This window comes from Portunus trituberculatus, chromosome 34, assembly GCF_017591435.1.
Source record: "Portunus trituberculatus isolate SZX2019 chromosome 34, ASM1759143v1, whole genome shotgun sequence".
NCBI lineage: Eukaryota > Metazoa > Arthropoda > Malacostraca > Decapoda > Portunidae > Portunus > Portunus trituberculatus.
Genome location: NC_059288.1, coordinates 5,589,131 through 5,606,816, shown reverse-complemented (window position 1 = coordinate 5,606,816; position 17,686 = coordinate 5,589,131). Strand labels below are relative to the sequence as shown.

Below are 17,686 nucleotides of genomic sequence, written 5' to 3'. Positions count from 1 at the left end.
CAGGAGAGACTGCGCCTGCTGGAGGACTTGCTGAAGGAGTGCCAGGAGGAACTGTTCAGCCAGACAGAGCCACTGCCAAGACCTACCATAGCCCAGCAGGAGGAGGAGGGAGGCAAGTTGTGTGAAGGTGGGGGTGAAGGAGTGCCAGGGAATGGTGCTTCACAGACTCCTAGTGCCAGTGATAGCCAGGATGTGCCAAGAGGAGAGGATGTGGTGGCCAAGGGTGACTCCTCCTCTTCCTCCTTCCCTGCCTCCTCATCTTCCTCCTCCTCCACTGCCATGGCTGTCAAGCAAGAGGAAAATGGAAACTTTGAGGTATATTTTTATTGTTTGTTGTGATTTAATTTCTCACAGTGTGCAGGAGGTTGTCATTGGATGTTATTGTTCTTGAGTATATGTAAGATTGGTTCTGGCTTAAGGGAACAAAAAACCTTTGAAATGCAGGTTTATTACTCTTGTTTGATCAGATGTGTGTCTATCTTGTTTGTTTGGCAGGTGTCTGACTATATTGCCAGCATCTTTGGGGTGAGAAGCTGTGAGTACCAGCTGCGTCAGCGCCCCTCCTCCCCGCCCTCCCCAGTGGTGCAGGAGTCCCCAGTGCCTGGTGTGGGCTCCTACTTGTGTCCAATGGGTTCCTCCCCTTCCTTGGTCAGCTTTGGGAAGCGCTCCCTGGAGGATGAAGGCAGCGATGACACAGAGTCACCGCCAAAGAAGAGAGAGACAGAAGCAGAGGAAGTGGTGCACCAGCAGACTGTCTCTGGCATCCCTCTGGAGGCTGACATGGTGGCAGGGGCAGGTGTCATGTCCAGCAAGAAGGGTCAGTTTGGCAGCAGCTTGGACTGTGTCAGCTCAGCACTGGAGGCAGCAGCATGTGACCTTGAGCTGCCTCCATACAGCCTGTCTGGCCAGCTGGCCCCAGTCAGCAGCGCCAGTCTTGTCACAGTACAGTCTGCGCCTTCCATGCTTGCTGGCACACCGCAGCCCATCACACAACTGCCCATCGCACAGCTGTCTGTCGCACCACTTCCCGTCACCCTGCCACACCTGAGTGAGTGTGTGGCGGCCAGCAGCAGCAGCACCACACTCACCACGGCCCACCCAGCGCCCTGCAGCACCCCTACCTCCAGTTTGTCCATGGAGATCCCCAGTTTCTCCACCCACAGCACATCCCCACCCACACTGGTCCCCTGCCTGCCTCTCACCTCCATGGACACCTCCTTCATCCCCACCACCATGTCGCAGGTCAGCATGCAGCAGATGCCATTGGGAGACATGGACATCACTGCAGAGGACCTTCCCAGGCTACTCAGGGAGGGCACAGAGCTAGTGGTGGGCTGCAGCGGTGACGGCTGTGACGCCCCCAAGCTGCTGGACACGTCAGGAGACACCACCGACCTCAGCGAGATGCTCTTCAAGCTGCAGGAGGCCACGGCCAGCATCAGCCAGGGCCAGGAGAACACTCTGGGTCCTCATTTGTACCAGGAGGGTGTCAGTGGCAACAACCCTCAGCTCATGACACCAGAGAGCTTACACACACCAGGGGTCAGCCTTACCGCTCAGGACTACGGCACTGTGGTGGGCGGTACTCTCAACCCACACACTAACCTCACCTTGAAACTGGATGCCTCGCAGGGCCGCGGAGAACACTCCATGCCGTTGCTCACATTCTCAGGTGCACTAAACTCAGAATTTCACTCCGACTCAACCCTCGGACCGTCGGTGAGTCGTGGCGAGGATGGCAGCAAGATCAGCGCCATCCTGAGTGGGGTCGGTAGTCAGCAGAATGGTGCTGGCAAAGAGCAGGAAGGCGACCGGCTCAGTATTGGGTTTGGAACTTCTAATCTAGCAATGAGTGAGTTTGAGGACTTGCTGAAGAGGTAAAGAGGCTTGTGTTTCTTCAGGAGCTTTGCAGTTCTCAGTCATTTAGAGTTTATTTTTTATTTTTTATTTTTTATTATAGTTTTTTTTCTACTGACTCACTCACAATGTGTCTGCCTTGCATTTGTCACCACTGCAGGTTATGGTGTTTGTGGTGGTGTTGGTGGTGGAGATCCATATCATTACAAAAGGGAGGCATTGCTGGCATATTTTATCATATCCAAATGTTGCTCAAAGGACTGCATTTTCAAACTTTTAGGTGTCTTGTCTTGATTACTTTCAACAGGCTCTTGTGGATGTTACCAGGGTTTTGAAAGGTGTTTTCATCATCCTGTGTTGAACAATATACAAACCAGTGTATGCTGTCAGGCCTTGCGGTGTGTGTGTGTGTGTGTGTGTGTGTGTGTGTGTGTGTGTGTGTGTGTGTGTGTAGTGCTATTACTGAGCTACCTCATGTAGAAATGTGCCAATACCATTCCTACTCTTACTACTCCTACTCTTACTCCTACTCCTACTACTTCTACTCCTACTACTTCTACTTCTACTTCTACTTCTACTTCTACTACTACTACTACTACTACTACTACTACTACTACTACTACTACTACTACTACTACTTGATTTATAGAGCTAAGAGTGTGAATATGTGCAAGTGTGTGAGATAGAGAGACAGATTTTTAGCAAGGCTTCTACAGCATCACTGGTACAACACCTCTTTGAAAACTCTACTAAGTATCTCTGTAGTCTTTGAAAATAGTCCTAGTGAGAACCCAAAGTGTTTCTAAATATGGACCAAACCCTCATTGCATTCTCTCATCCAATCACGACTCTGCAGGGTAGTGTTGGTGTGACACAGGTGTTGCAGCACAAATGGTTGTGTTGACATGGGGTGTGTTGATCATTGTGTTGTGTGTTTATCTTTGGAAGAGAACCTCGATCCCTCCCTTCACCGTTAGTGTTTGTTTAGTGCAGGTTGCTTCACAAAGGTGTCATTCTGGTTCATGTGTTTTTTACCTTCTGATCACTGGGAAGTAGATGTTTACAGAGGAACCTTGTGATAGTTAGCCGAGTTACTTTAGTGCGCGTGCACACACACACACACACACACACACACACACACACACACACACACACACACACACACACACACACACACACACACACACAGTCCGGTAGCTCAGTGGTTAGAGCGCTGGCTTCACAAGCCAGATGACCGGGGTTCGATTCCCCGGCCGGGTGGAGATATTTGGGTGTGTCTCCTTTCACGTGTAGCCCCTGTTCATCTAGCAGTGAGTAGGTACGGGATGTAAATCGAGGAGTTGTGACCTTGTTGTCCCGGTGTGTGGTGTGTGCCTGGTCTCAGGCCTATCCGAAGATCGGAAACAATGAGCTCTGAGCTCGTTCCGTGGGGGTAACGCCTGGCTGTCTCGTCAGAGACTGCAGCAGATCAAACAGTGAATTACACACACACACACACACACACACACACACACACGATAATTCATACAGTGCCAAAGTTATTTTTAAGCTGATAACCAATATATTTGTGTACTCTTATCACTCCATGAGCTTTATTGTACTCTTGCCTAATGAACAGTTATTAGTGTGTGAGTCAGTGAAGTGTTTGTTAAGTTGTTCAGCCGAGCAAAGCAAAGCACAGTGCAGCAACAACAGTAGCAGCATGGGGACAGCATAGCATGAAGGCACTAACTTATATGGTGCAGTATTTAACAGCATTACAGCTTATATCAATCAATAACAGCATATCAGCTATTCCATTAAGACAGTTATGTGATAAAAGGTAACATTTCATCTAGTAAAAGTTTAATGCTTTCTGAGAATCATCACTCCTTGCTCAGTTGGAATACAGTGTGGTGTCTTTGATATGCTTCTGTCACCACACTCTTGTCACTTGACCTCCAGAAATGCATTGGATTCTTGTATAGTGGTGTGTAGTCCTTCTCAATGCATGGCAGGGCAGAGGTGCAGCAACAGGCATACTCTACACTCCTCTATAAGACTGGATAGGACAGAAGCTTTGAATTGTAATCTCAGACATTTTGGCACCTCATCTCTGTTGTTTTAAAGAGGTTGTAGTGTAAGTCTTTGGGAGGTTTTCAAGTGTGGTTTCATGATTGTAGTGGTAGTTTAGTAAGTATTCTGCTTCATTTATGGGAAAAGTGATAGCTTTAACAAGGATTCTGTATTGCTTACGACAAGAGTAGCCAGGAGGTCCCAACTCATCTTTACAGCTTACAAGAACAGTGTTGGTGAGAGGCCAGAATGTGAGAGGTTACAGGCCTGAGGTACAGATGCTTTAGGCTGCCAGTGCTGCAGAGATGCAACTCATGGTTTGTTTGTTCCCTTGGCTGAAGGAAACTTGAGGTATTAGTGGTTAGTAGACATGATAGTGAATGTGAGGACTGCTATTGACTCAGTATCATCATCATCATATGCATTACTAGTCATCAGATTAGATGCAGACTTCTCAGTGTATTATTAATTGTTTCTTGTTTACCATTGAGCCAAGGGGAAAGATTAGCCATGCATTGTCACAAAAGAATCATTATTGTTGTGAACAATAGTCACTTCATAGTATTCAGTTATATTTGATGTGTGTGTGTATGAACATTATGTATGGTAGTAGTAGTTGTGTATATAGGTATGTACCTTTATTGACAAATGTATTATTTTCTAACATGTACTGTACATGAAAAGAGGAAAAAAAGGGATTTTGAAATTATTCTGATGTAATGATGCTTGTTATGAATGAGTTTAGGAGTTGTGAGAGGAAGCTGCCTAGAATGTAAGGCGTGTGTCACTGTCACTGTGTCACTGCTGCCGCATGTGTCCTGGTGTGTGTGTGTCATGTCTGTCATCACCTGTGACACTTACTGTTTGGGCCATCACGTGCCTGTCTTGCTCACTCACCTGTCATGCATGGACTCAATACTGGCCGTCATTTTTCTGTGTAATTTTACTGTAATGCTGCAATTACTTGATCATGCATCAAGGAAGAACTTACACCACTTAAACTATACTTGAAGGAAAAGCAGCATTTATTGAAGGAGTTTGTGAGCAAGTATTTGATGCATGAAGGACTGACTGACCTCTCTGCCTCCCTTGACTTGGATAGACTATTGATTATTAAGGCTTGATGTGAGCCACTGCAGATTGTAAGGTGCCTCTGTTTATCATCAGTAATCCTCCAAGGAAAAGTGTACTTCTGTGTTGACATGAGTGTGTTGTTACCATGCCAAGACCCTTACTTAATTCACCTCCTTGTATGTGTGTCAAGACCTGTTGGTGCAGTGCTGAAAGCATCCCAGAACTTGAGTGGAGGTGTTGATCTCAGTGATGGAGAAACAGGAAGGTACTGGCCTGAAAGAGGAGGTGTGGAAGTGTTTGTGTGTTCTCTCGGACAGTCGGAAAGTAGTGCAGACATGACATGGTGTTACTCAAGAACATTCTGAAGAAGTGTAGCAGTGTCTGTGTTCCTGCTGAAGGCAAGTGAAGAATGTAAGTATTATTTCTTGTTTTCCATTATTCATTACTGTTCATACTGCCTTGTGACATTTTACTTGCTGGCACTATGTAGAATGAATTATTGCCATTATCACCATTAGTTAATTGAGGGGGCAGGTAGTACACAGGTGAATACAAACAAGATGTGGGTTTATTTTCATTTACTTCACAGCACTGTAGGGGACTGGATCATTATTAGTATGTACCGTCATCTTTAGTATTGCCGTCGTTATTGTTAATGAAATGGGTGATTTTTTAAGACATTGAGCTGTTGCACTTCTTGGTGTTTATGAATTTCTTTTCTTATGTGGCATTTCCTTGTCAGTGTTCAATGGTTTCAATTTCTTGTCATGTTATACTTTTTTTTCTTATGTATTAAGATACATGTTGGAATATGTACATTTATTTTGATTTGGTACACATAGGATGAGGATGATAATGATGATAGAGAGAGAGAGTGTGTGTACTTTTGTGATGATTGACTGTGTGTATGTGTTAAGTAACAGACTTACTGGCATTTTACAATAATTTAAAGTTTTGCTGAACTAAGTCTTACCAAACATGAGATATCTTTTTTTTTATATTCAGACCAACTTAGCAAATAGGTATTCCATTGTTATCTGTTCCAGCTTGGCAAGGAAGGTTTGTGGAGGAGACAGCCAGTGAATGTTGAGCTGTGAGAGTAAGACTATTATATTGTTATTAGTTTTATTGAACAAGAGAAAAGATAGGAGAGACAGAGATAAAGGATAGGAACAAAGGGACTTAGTTGAAATATTAGTCACCAGAATTAGAGGAAGGATAGAAGACAAGAGATAATGATAGGAACAAAAGGATTTGCTTTTATTAGAGTTCGCAAAATTAAAAGAGAAACAAGAAAAATATAGCTACCAGAATGAGAAGAGGAATAGAAGACAGCATGTAAATATAGGAACAAAAAGGGCTTGGTTTAGATATTGAAATTAGCAGAATGAGAGGGGAAATAGAGACAGACAAATAGTATATGGTATAAGAACAGGAATCAGTGAAGTCTTTTATTACAACCATGATCTTTACAGGAGACTAAACAGAGAGGTGCCACAGTGGAGTAAAGTAAATTCCACCAAACCCTTTCTGAGTCAGGGTCATAGTTCTTTTGCCAGTCAGTACCGAGGATGAGAATATCAAGTTAATCAACATAGTCAACCTGCTAAGTACTGTACTGGGCTGTCCATTTATTCCAGTCAGCTCCCCTGTTTTCAGTGTACCAAAATATACAAGCCACTTTCAGTTCAATGAGTTGTGAATATCTGAGTAGGACGAGGATGCCTGCTTCCTATTATTAAACTGAGCTGAACTAGTGTGTCTTTAATTGCTATCCTGCCGTGTTAGTGTGAGGGAGGGAGGCTCATATAGGGCTGGCCTGGACCTGTTTTTAACGTCAGTCACAGCGAGTCTGCCGTGGTGTTTTCAAGTACGTATGCTTATAGAACTCATAATCATCTTAGTTTGAGAGCACCCTGCTATTTGTTATTCCAGTGACCCCAACCACTGGGATTTTGAGGTCATTTAGGTATATATATATATATATATATATATATATATATATATATATATATATATATATATATATATATATATATATATATATATATATATATTATGTATGTATCTTTGATACCTAAAATCATTGACAATTATGTTCTGAAACATGCTTCCACTTTCATGTCAATTAAATTTGAAATGAAGGTTCAACGAGCCTATGTAAGTATCTATCTAACTTTACCTTCATGCATGCACACTGGTTGTAATAACATCCTCACTCAAGCCATCCCAAATATCCACAGTTCTATGTGGCAAACTATATACAACTTCCTGATGTCCCTTAAACACTGAATTTATGCTTAGGCTATGTTTGTAGAAGACATTTCTGCTTTTGTAATATTTTTTCATTGTAAACCTAATTATAAATTTGCTCATGGCTAATTTATGCCAATATATATATATATATATATATATATATATATATATATATATATATATATATATATATATATATATATATATATATATATATATATATATATATATATATATATATGCAGAGTGTGTGTGTGTGTGTGTGTGAGTGTACATGATTTAGCTTATCAGAATTTTTGTGTTTTTGTGTGTCCAGATGAAATGTGCTCTACAGGACGTAGTAAAACATAGGAGAAAAAGTGTTTTGCTTAAATATATCAGTGAACTGGTTAATTGTACATAAGAGAGATAGAGAGAGGGGCTGATTATGAAGCTTATTATCATTTTATTTTCATAAAGTAAAAGGATGACTGGCTTACTTCAATAAAAGTCTAAAGAAAATACAAAAACAGGCAGGGAGTTCAGGAGTGTACTAGAAGAACCAATGAAAGATTGAGAATACCATGGTAAACTCTTGCACTCAACCCAGTAATACCACCCCTAACACCCACACCTCGGCACCCACAACCTACTTGCCACTACTCACCTATGTTGGTTTGTTAATATTTGTATACTTGTGTGAAGGTAGATAGATAAGGTGGAAATATGATTGGTTGGTAGATAGGTAAATGGACACATGGATAGATGGATAGGTAGGCATAGATAAGTAAACAAATTCATATGTAGATAAGAAGATACATATGCATGAAAAAAAAATGTTATCCTCTACTTATTATCAATTCACCCTGGTATATTGTCAAAAATACTCGTATCAAGAATTAAGAGCCAATAGAGATAGACAATGAAAGAAATAGCATAGTTTGCCGTTCAAATACCTCGTTTTTGTCTTTTTTCCGCTGGAAATTAAACACGCTGTAAAACTAGAAACAATTTAAAATATTTAATATTTTGACAAATAACCATAGCTGGACACAACAGTAAAGAGAAAGATGTCACAATAACCAATAAATCCAAATGTGAAATTTGTATAAGTATAGTATCTTATTAATAATATATTTAGAAATAAATAGTTATCATAGAAATTTACACCATAGACATGTACTGCTATCACAGACATATCTACGGCTATGGGACATGGGTCCATCCAGCACACCACAGTAGTGTTGTTGGTGGTGGTGGTGGCAATTGGGTGTTTGATCTCGCCACACACCAAGACACACACACACTTCACACAGCAATACATACTCAAAAACACCCCCAAACACATCCAGAACATGCCTACACACACACACACACACACACACCGCGTAGTGTAGTGGTTAGCACGCTCGACTCTCACTCGAGAGGGTCCGGATTCGAATCCCGGAGGTGGCGAGGCAAATGGGCAAGCCTCTTAATGTGTAGCCCCTGTTCACCTAGCAGGAAATAGGTACGGGATGTAACTCGAGGGGTTGTGGCCTCGCTTTCCCGGTGTGTGGAGTGTGTTGTGGTGTCAGTCCTACCCGAAGATCGGTCTATGAGCTCTGAGCTCGCTCCGTAATGGGGAAGACTGGCTGGGTGACCAGCAGGTGACCGTGGTGAAAAAAAAGAAAAAAATTACACACACACACACAAGTGAAGTGTTGCAATAATCTCTGTATGTTTTTATCAGGACTGTGGCAATTTGAGGGTGCATCAGCACTGCAAGGTAAGTTGATCAACGTTACCTCTCGTCTTCACCTTACGTTAATTTATTTAAGGTATTCTAAAGGCCAATTACTTATTTTTAGGTTTCCTTTACAACATAGAAAACAGCTCAAAACCTATCAAGATTTGAAAGTGATTGGTAAACAAACAGTAATAGAGGCAACTCGTCAGTATTACCTAAGGGCCTCTGGGACCCCCAACATCCTGCGGCCTGCGATACTTTTATTCATATATTTCCTATGGATAATATTATAATACCATGATATGTTTTTATAGTTTCTATAAATATTTTGTTGCCTGTAAAGTGTGTTGTGCTCTGTTTGGTAAATGTGTGGCGTTTAGTGGTGTTTTATAGGGTAAGTATGAGCTGGTTTAATGGTCAAATTTTCGATTTGCCACTCTGAGAATTTTTATTTCAAGCTCTAACAAGGCCATTATGGTATTAGAGAATCGTCTATGCTCTTTCAAGTATGAAATCAATCAAGTGAAATATGTGGAATTTGAAATGGTGTTTAGTCCTGTTAAACGCAAATTTTGTATTCATTATTTTATTTGTTTACGTTTCTGATTCACTATCTAATTTGTTCAAGAATGCCTTAAAAGATAATTTATTTATTTAGCTAAGTCTCCCTTGTATTCTTGTCGTTCTTTCTAATGCATTTTGGTGTTGAGTATGTATGGGGTGCTTTAAGTGTGTTTGGTAGTGTTGTACGGTGTTTTAAGTGTATTTTAGGTGCATTTATGTGTTTTCAGTGTGTTACATGTTTTTAGGTATATTTTATGTATCTTGGATGTGGTGTGGAAGTGTTTGAGTATTTCAGTGTTTTGAGGGCATTTTGAAGGGTTCTATGGTGCTTTGAGTGTGTTTTGGGTATGTTATGAGTGTTTTAAGTGGTGTGTGTCAGTGGGATGGTTTGGTGTATACTGGGTATTTCTAGGTAGTGAGTTTTGTGTATTTTGTGGGGCATTTTGAGGTGTGGCACGGTGTTTTGAGTGTGTTTTGGGATAATTTTGAGTGTTGGATTTGGGTGTCCTGGGGGTTGGCATATTGGGTGTTTCTAGTGAGTTTTGGGAGCGTTTATTGGTATTTTGAAGTGTTGCATAATGTTTTGACCATCCAGAACTCCACCAATGTATTTTTTTCTTCCAAACCATCACCATGCGTTACAACTTCATCAATCTCCAGAAAAAAGGCAAAGAGGCCAAAGGTTATCTCTGCTACCAACACTTCTCAGCCTTCGTCTTATCTTACTAAAATTTCACTTATTTAGTCACTCATTCTTAAACGCAAGAGTCCGTAAGCTTCCTACAACATCCATTCTCCTATCTTAAGTATTTATATTTCAAATAACGTGATTTGTCTCCCTAAAAAAGCAAAAGAGGACAAAGGTAATCACCACCACCACCACTACTACCACAGCGGCAGCCTCCGTTAGCACGTCAGCCTCCCTCCCTCTCAGCTGATCTTGTAAACAAAGTCATGGCGTCTTCTGGCATTCTGCGGTGCTTCTCTAAGGCGGGATTTAGGCCAATACAGGCACTTATCAAGCCGAATGTGAGTGATAGATGACCGCTAGGCGCCTTATACAACATTACCGGTGTATATATACGTGTATTTCCTCTGTATGAGTGAGATATAGGGTTGGGTTTTCAGCCGGTTAAGTTAAGGCTGCTGCCCCCGTGTCTTACATTTGATGTTTTTCTAGTTTCGTTTGGTTTTGTTTGGTTTTAGGGTTTGGTGTAGCTTTTCTGTGATGGGTAATTGGACTGTTATGCCTGTGCGATGCAGGTGGCCGAAATTAAGTAGAACTGAGTTGCGTGATTAATGTAACAGATTTATGTAAGATGTCAGTGATAGTGGTAAAAGTAATAATAATTTTTTAGTTTACTTTTGTTGTAATAGTATAAGTAGTAGTAGTAATAGTAGTAGTAGTAGATTAGAGATAATAGTAGTAATGTTATCAGTCCTTAGGTATCTGCTATAAGTGAGCTCTTGCATACAGTAATATTAGTAAAATTCTTTGCCACAGGTCAGTCTTAAACACTGACTTTTATTGTATGCTGCAGGTCCCTGTGAGGCACCTTAACCTGCTGGAGTACCAGAGCAAGGTGCTGCTGGACAACCACGGCGTCACAGTGCAAAGGTTCCGCATCCTAGACTCCCACAAGGGTGCTGTGCAGGCGTCCAAGGAGCTGAGTGAGTGTTGGAGTGTTGGTGGTCCTTGCTGTGCTCACTGATATACTCGGGACACTCAGCCTGCTACTATGTCTTTGTATTACATAACTCCTCTCCTCTGACTATCTTTTTGGCTCCTCTCCCTCATACACTCTTCTAACTGTTTTCAGCTTCTCTCTCTTCCTCTTCATCCAGTCATCTCATCTAACTGACTGTCTTCAGCTCTCTCTCTCTCTCTCTCTCTCTCTCTCTCTCTCTCTCTCTCTCTCTCTCTCTCTCTCTCTCTCTCTCTCTCTTCCTTCATTAACTTTCCTCTAATTGACTGTCTTCAGCTTTTCTCTCTTCCTCCTCATTAACTCCTTTCAATAACTATCTCTAGCCTTTCTCTTGCTCTCTTTCCTCTAATTAACTCTCTTCTAGATAAAATATATGTTGTCAACCCACTGTACACTTTCAGACGCAGAGGAGTACGTGGTGAAGGCTCAGATCTTGGCCGGCGGGCGAGGCAAGGGACACTTTGACAATGGGTTCAAGGGCGGCGTGCACCTCACCAAGCAGTGAGTGACTCAGCCTCACCTGCAGTCTTTCATTATATTTTTTTTTACCAATTTTCCATTTTATTTTTAGGTGTGTGTGTGTGTGTGTGTGTGTGTGTGTATGTATGAGAGAGAGAGAGAGAGAGAGAGAGAGATTTAACTAACCTGACAAGACATTATGATGAATCTAGTGGTGAGCTACATATCTTCACCAGCCTGTTTCTAGTGGTGGTTCCCTTGCACAGGTGTGATGAGGTGGAGACATTGGTTGAGAAGATGGTTGGTCACCGGCTGGTCACCAAACAGACACCGCAAGAAGGCATCCTGGTGAACAAGGTGATGGTAGCAGAGTCAGTTGATATCCTGCGGGAGACTTACTTCTGCATCCTTATGGACAGGCAAGTCTTGATGATTGGCACTAGTGTGGTGACATTCTCTGCATCTCTATACCAGGCAGGCAATACAACACAAGGCAGTCCAGACAATGCACTGCACACACACACACACACACACACACACACACACACACACACACACACACACACACACACACACACACACACACACACACACACACACACACACACACACACACACACACACACACACATCATTCACACTCATAACCTGTCAGCCCCTTGTGAAAATAATAATAGTATGTAGTAGTAATGGTATACCTATCTCTTTTTTTTTTTTTTTTTTCCATGTAAGAAGGGAGTCAACCAAGGGCAACAAAGATTCAGATTTAAAAGCAAGGCCGACTGAGGTGCCAGTTCCCAGACAGTCCAAAAAGTTAGCCAAAAGAATGGGATCTTGAAACCTTCCTCTTTATCTATCTACATACAAGTCCAGCATTCTTTTACACCTTCAAACAGTCAGTCGGTCTATTACAGTATTCCTACAATCACCAGCACCTGTGTCCCTGTCTGGTGAAGTGAAGGAGTTATATGTTTCCTTCCTGCAGAGAACACAATGGGCCAGTGCTCATCGCCAGCCCTGACGGAGGCATGGATATTGAGGAAGTGGCCGCCAAGACCCCAGACCGCCTCCTAACACTTCCTATTGACATCCACCAAGGCCTGACTGATGACGTTGCTGGACAAGTGGCAGATTTCCTGAACTTTACTGGAGATTTGAGGTCGAAGGTGAGTTTTTGTATGACATTTCAAGATTGATAATTTTGTTTAAATGGAAGAGATCGATTCATTTGTCAGTCACCAGATTAACATTCTATTCAATATTAAATTACTGGAGGTCTGGATAGATGGTCTTATAACTCAAGTGGTTCTTAACAAAAAGAAAAGTTGAGAATTTCTGCACTTGAGCCTATTAAGAGTGTTTCAGACAATGCAGGAAGAGATTTGAGAGTGTAGCCCAGTAACTATTGGCCCATTTCTTTATACAGTGTATGCAGGAGGTGAAGAATATCTGGAACATGTTTTTGGGTGTCGATGCCACTCAGATAGAAATCAACCCCCTCATTGAGACGCCGCAGGGACACGTGGTTGCTGTGGATGCCAAGATACAGTTTGATGACAATGCTGAGTTCAGGTGAATCTTATTGCTTGTGTTGGATATAGCAAGGGAACTAAGTGACATTCTCAAAGTCAGTAATTAATCAAAAATATAACATGGGTGACTTCAGCAATATTTTTGGGGTCAGTGAAGATAGGACCAGAGTGTGAATGATAGACAGAATCATACTTTCCTGTTTTAAGTGTTGTGAGTATCATACAAATATTAACACACAGGCAGAAGGACATCTTTGGCCTGGAGGACTTCAGTGAGAGTGACCCAAGGGAGGTGGACGCTGCCAGCCATAACCTGACCTACATTGGCATGGATGGCAACATTGGGTGCCTGGGTGAGTCAGGACAGTGTTGAGAATTGATAGTGTTTGACTTTACTCGCACCACCTCTGTACCTTGACCATTCTATACAACAACGCACAAGTAAAAGGACTGTACATAATTTCTACAGGCACCTACAAGTTTTCCCTCTTGCATAAAAAAAGTGAAAAAATTATGAGAGTTTCCAGTATATCTAACTTATTTAATGTTTAGAAGTGGTTGTATAATAAAAACTTGAGAAATATCGTAAATCCACTTTGTATATTTGCAGTGAATGGTGCTGGCCTGGCCATGGCCACGATGGACATCATCAAACTTTACGGTGGATCTCCGGCAAACTTCCTGGACCTTGGTGGCGGCGTCCAGGAGCACCAGGTGGAGCACGCACTCAGGATCCTCACCTCAGGTACTGCCATGTGTCTGTACCTGGTGTACCTTATGGATCACCCCACTACACCCAAGAAGGTTATGTGTAGCACAGCTGGCCACACATCCTTAGCCAGCTGTGCTTTGCCTATAGTTGCTTATATTTCTTTGTTATCTGACTTTTGGGTAATGTTTTGTTACTTGCAGACAAAACCGTGAAAGCAGTCTTTATCAACATCTTTGGTGGCATTGTCAACACAGCCACCATTGCCTCGGGTCTCATCAAGGTCTACAACACCACCAAGATTGAGGTTCCTCTTGTTGTGAGGCTGGAAGGTGAGGATTGCATCTACGTCTTATCCTCCCAAGTGAAGACAGGCAGACTGATAGATACATGGAAGTTAATTTAGTTAATTTCTTATCCTGCCTTGTGAAGACAGGCAGACTGATGGAAGTGTGTTTTGTCCTTTTCTTGTTCTCTCTAGTGAAGACAGGCAGACAGACAAATAAGAGCTACTGTTTACAAATGCTGAGAAAAGAGACAGATAAACAAGTTATGCTAATTTAGATATTGAATATATTTACAAAACCCAAAGTTATTTAGAATGATAGCTTACCATCTCAATGCTTATTAACAAAACAAATTTACAAAGAAGCCATGTTCATTTAATCTCATCAGTACTGGGATGCATATTTGCCTTAAGTTTTGTGTATGATTAGTCAACTTTATTGACATTAGGGAGGATCTATGGAGATCAGAAAATTAATGACCAGAGTCTTCACTGTTTTAATCCTCACCAAAGTTTCTGAAGCTGTATAATATCACCAAATGATAACCAGAATAAATATAGAAATATGTCATGGTACCAAAGAGGTTAAAGATATCAGAAAAGCCTGGAGTTAACTAGAATGAACTTTAAACTTGCCAATTGAATGCCTTTTTTTTTTTTTTTTTTTTTTTTTTTTTTTCTTCTTCTTCTTCTTCTTCTTCCCAGGAACTAACAATTACAAGAATCAAATTAGTTAGAAATAACATTTTAACTTGCCAACCCACTGCCTCTTTTTTTCAGGAAACAATGTTGATGAAGCCAAACGTATCCTTGCTGAATCAGGCTTCCCCATCGAGACAGCGAATGACTTGGACGAGGCAGCAAAGAAGGCAGTAGCAGCCATCAGCTAAGACACAACACCCTGGGTCTCCCTCACAAGAACATCGGCCAAGTGTACAAACCTGAGGTAGCTGGATATTGTGAGTGTTTTAAGTGAATAGTATTAATGAGAATATTTTTTGATGTGTGATTGTGAAAATATGCAAGATCATTTGTGAAAGAGGTAGGATGTCAAGTGAAGAGTACTGAACAGAATATTTATAACATTTCATAGGCAATATTAATCTAAGAAGTAATATACAGTATAGTGGGAATGTTTATAAGAAAATGTTTAGTGTACATAATATGAAAAGATACAAGACCCATTTGTGAAAGAAGCAGAAAATTAAAAAGAATATTTTTGACATTTCATAGGCAAGATTAATCAGTGAAGAAAGTGTAGAGCAAGAAAAAATTTTGTGTAAATAAGAGAATAGTCAAGAATTTTTTAGATGTTGAGCTGTGTGTATAGTAAGTGGGAAGTTGGTGCCTTCTGCTGCTCAACACTGGTGCTTCCTTGCTGTCTGTGAGGGAGGAGAGGTGCCAGCATGACCACTGATGCCATGCTTACTGTTAGAGAGGGGCTGAAGAACACTGGAATGCTGGGCTTGTCGGGATGAACAGAGGATGCCTAGTTTTGTGTCAGAGTAATGCTGCTTGAGTGACTCCTCTTTTGTGTTGCTGCCACTCCTCTTACCATTTCCATTTCTTGTTACTTCTGTATTTCACTCCCTGAGTCTGGTTTTCATTAGATGGCTAAGGAAGGAGGTACAATGAGGAAAGCTGCAAGATGTCATCATGAAGCATATCTATAATTTTCATCCATAAATTTATCTAACCTTCTAAAGCTCCATAATGACTTACTGCTAACCTGATTACTGAGTCTATATTCACCTACCACTATTTGATGACCAGCCTCAACCTATCACTTTTCAAATCAAGCTTGGATCCAATATTTTTTGTCCTATCCTGGTTACTGAAGACTTTTGTTTCATCCCATTGTGTATCTGGTCCTGCTTAGAATCCCAGGTTGTCTTGGAATGGCAGAAAGCAGGAGTTGTTAGGAAGAGTAAGGCTTGCTTGCTTTTCATTAACATGGTGGTGGAAACATACACACACACACACAGACTTACAGAGAGGCCTTAGCTGTTATGGACATTGCTGGTGAACGTAAGTGCTTGTGAAATATTGAAAGTGTGCCACATCTTGTAAACCAGGTTGTCTTCAGGTATATATTTGATGCAAGGCACATGTTGTCAGTATCAAGTCTTATATTTTATGGTACCTTTAAGGAAAAGACTTATTTTATAACAGTTCCCCATGACCAAACTCTTGAATTGTTGGTGAGTGTTAGAATGTTGACACAATTCTGGGAGTAGACTGTGTACATGTGTGGTGTTGTTATGTGACTATGGAGAGCTTGCATAATGTAAATAATGTATGTGGGGGAAAGTATGAGGAGAACTGAGGTTGTAGGGTTTGCTCCAGCCTCAGTCTGTCCTCACCATTCCTCCCACATGTTCAAATGTTTTATGGTGAAATGTTAATGTTGTTCAGATTTTATACCTTGCACAAACAGTTATCCCATATCCCTGTATGAGTTGTGTTAAAGATAAGTGTTGATGGAACAGAGAGAGAGCGAGCTGATGAATCTGTTACCTGTACACTCATCTAGAAATATGAAAGCATGAAATGATAGAGTTAATATGTGACAGGAACTCAAATGTTGTAGATGCATAAAAAATATTTCCTAAGCTAAACCTGAAAATTGATGAATAATATGATGATTTATATGTAACAGGGGATAAATGAAAAATAAATGCATTAAAAAGTGTTAACTGCTAAATTAAATGTAAAAAGTAGAAAACAACGGTAATTTTCATGTAAAAGGCTTCAGAAATGCATAGCAGAGTGCCATTACAACATAAGTATATAAGGGAAAAGCTGCAAGAAGCCTTCAAGTTAACACATGGCTGCCCCTGTATGAAACATGCTTAACTATTTCTATCTACAGTCCAATTCATAAATTTACGTAATCTTTTGAAGCTCCCTGACTACTCTAAATCTGATTATTAAGTCTATTCCATTCATCTACCACTGTTTGAGAACCAATCAATTCTTTCAATATTTTTTTTAACTTAAACCAACCATGAACCCAAAATTTAACATGAAAAAAGTGTAATGATATGATGATTTTCACCACTCGCGGGACTTCAGACTATTAATATGCGCACAGGAATTTTTACGTCCCTGTCAATTTTGTATACGGTTGATAAGAGCGACCGTAATTGTCCAATTTATTTAAAGTTAAATTAATACTTAAGAATGCAGTGCAAGAAATGTCAGCCTTATTTTACTTATTTTAGTAGCAGTGGGTGAGGTTAAATCATATTGACAATGTTCGTGTGCTGTTTTTAATTCATTGGAGTTCAGTATTCATTCCATTTTTGTATTAGTTATTTACATACCGCTATTGTATGTGTTGGGCTTTTGTTAAATATTATAAATTTGTCTAATGCTTTCTTTTATATTATACCTACCACCAGAGAGAGAGAGAGAGAGAGAGAGAGAGAGAGAGAGATTGCCTTGTCACTGAGTTCAGAGAGATACAGAAATGCATAG

The 17,686-nt window shown here is 41.0% G+C and overlaps 2 protein-coding genes across 2 annotated transcripts in view; both read left to right on the top strand.

Moving 5' to 3' along the window:
- The window catches only part of LOC123512727, a 10,267-nt gene extending 7,211 nt beyond the window's left edge, over positions 1 to 3,056 (top strand). Inside the window, 2 exon segments of the mRNA XM_045269285.1 lie at positions 1 to 315; positions 496 to 3,056. The exon segment at positions 1 to 315 is cut by the window's left edge and continues 123 nt beyond it. Coding sequence (XP_045125220.1) covers positions 1 to 315; positions 496 to 1,881 — 1,701 coding nt within the window. The 3' untranslated portion in view covers positions 1,882 to 3,056.
- A 7,332-nt stretch (positions 3,057 to 10,388) lies between these two features.
- Positions 10,389 to 17,580, top strand: LOC123512726 (succinate--CoA ligase [GDP-forming] subunit beta, mitochondrial-like). The gene is made up of 10 exons (XM_045269284.1): positions 10,389 to 10,543; positions 11,056 to 11,185; positions 11,622 to 11,721; positions 11,946 to 12,098; positions 12,665 to 12,845; positions 13,106 to 13,251; positions 13,452 to 13,564; positions 13,822 to 13,956; positions 14,124 to 14,252; positions 14,987 to 17,580. Exons 1-10 carry the CDS (start codon positions 10,469 to 10,471, stop codon positions 15,094 to 15,096), a joined length of 1,272 nt encoding a protein of 423 aa, XP_045125219.1. The 5' UTR covers positions 10,389 to 10,468; the 3' UTR covers positions 15,097 to 17,580.
- Positions 17,581 to 17,686: the final 106 nt, after the last annotated feature.

Coding starts and splice junctions, on each gene's coding strand:
- LOC123512726 (XM_045269284.1), top strand. CDS start 10,469: ATGGCGTCTTCTGGCATTCTGCGGTGCTTCTCTAAGGCGGGATTTAGG. Junction 11,722..11,945: donor GGCGTGCACCTCACCAAGCA/GTGAGTGACTCA, acceptor TCCCTTGCACAG/GTGTGATGAGGTGGAGACAT. Junction 12,099..12,664: donor TTCTGCATCCTTATGGACAG/GCAAGTCTTGAT, acceptor TCCTTCCTGCAG/AGAACACAATGGGCCAGTGC.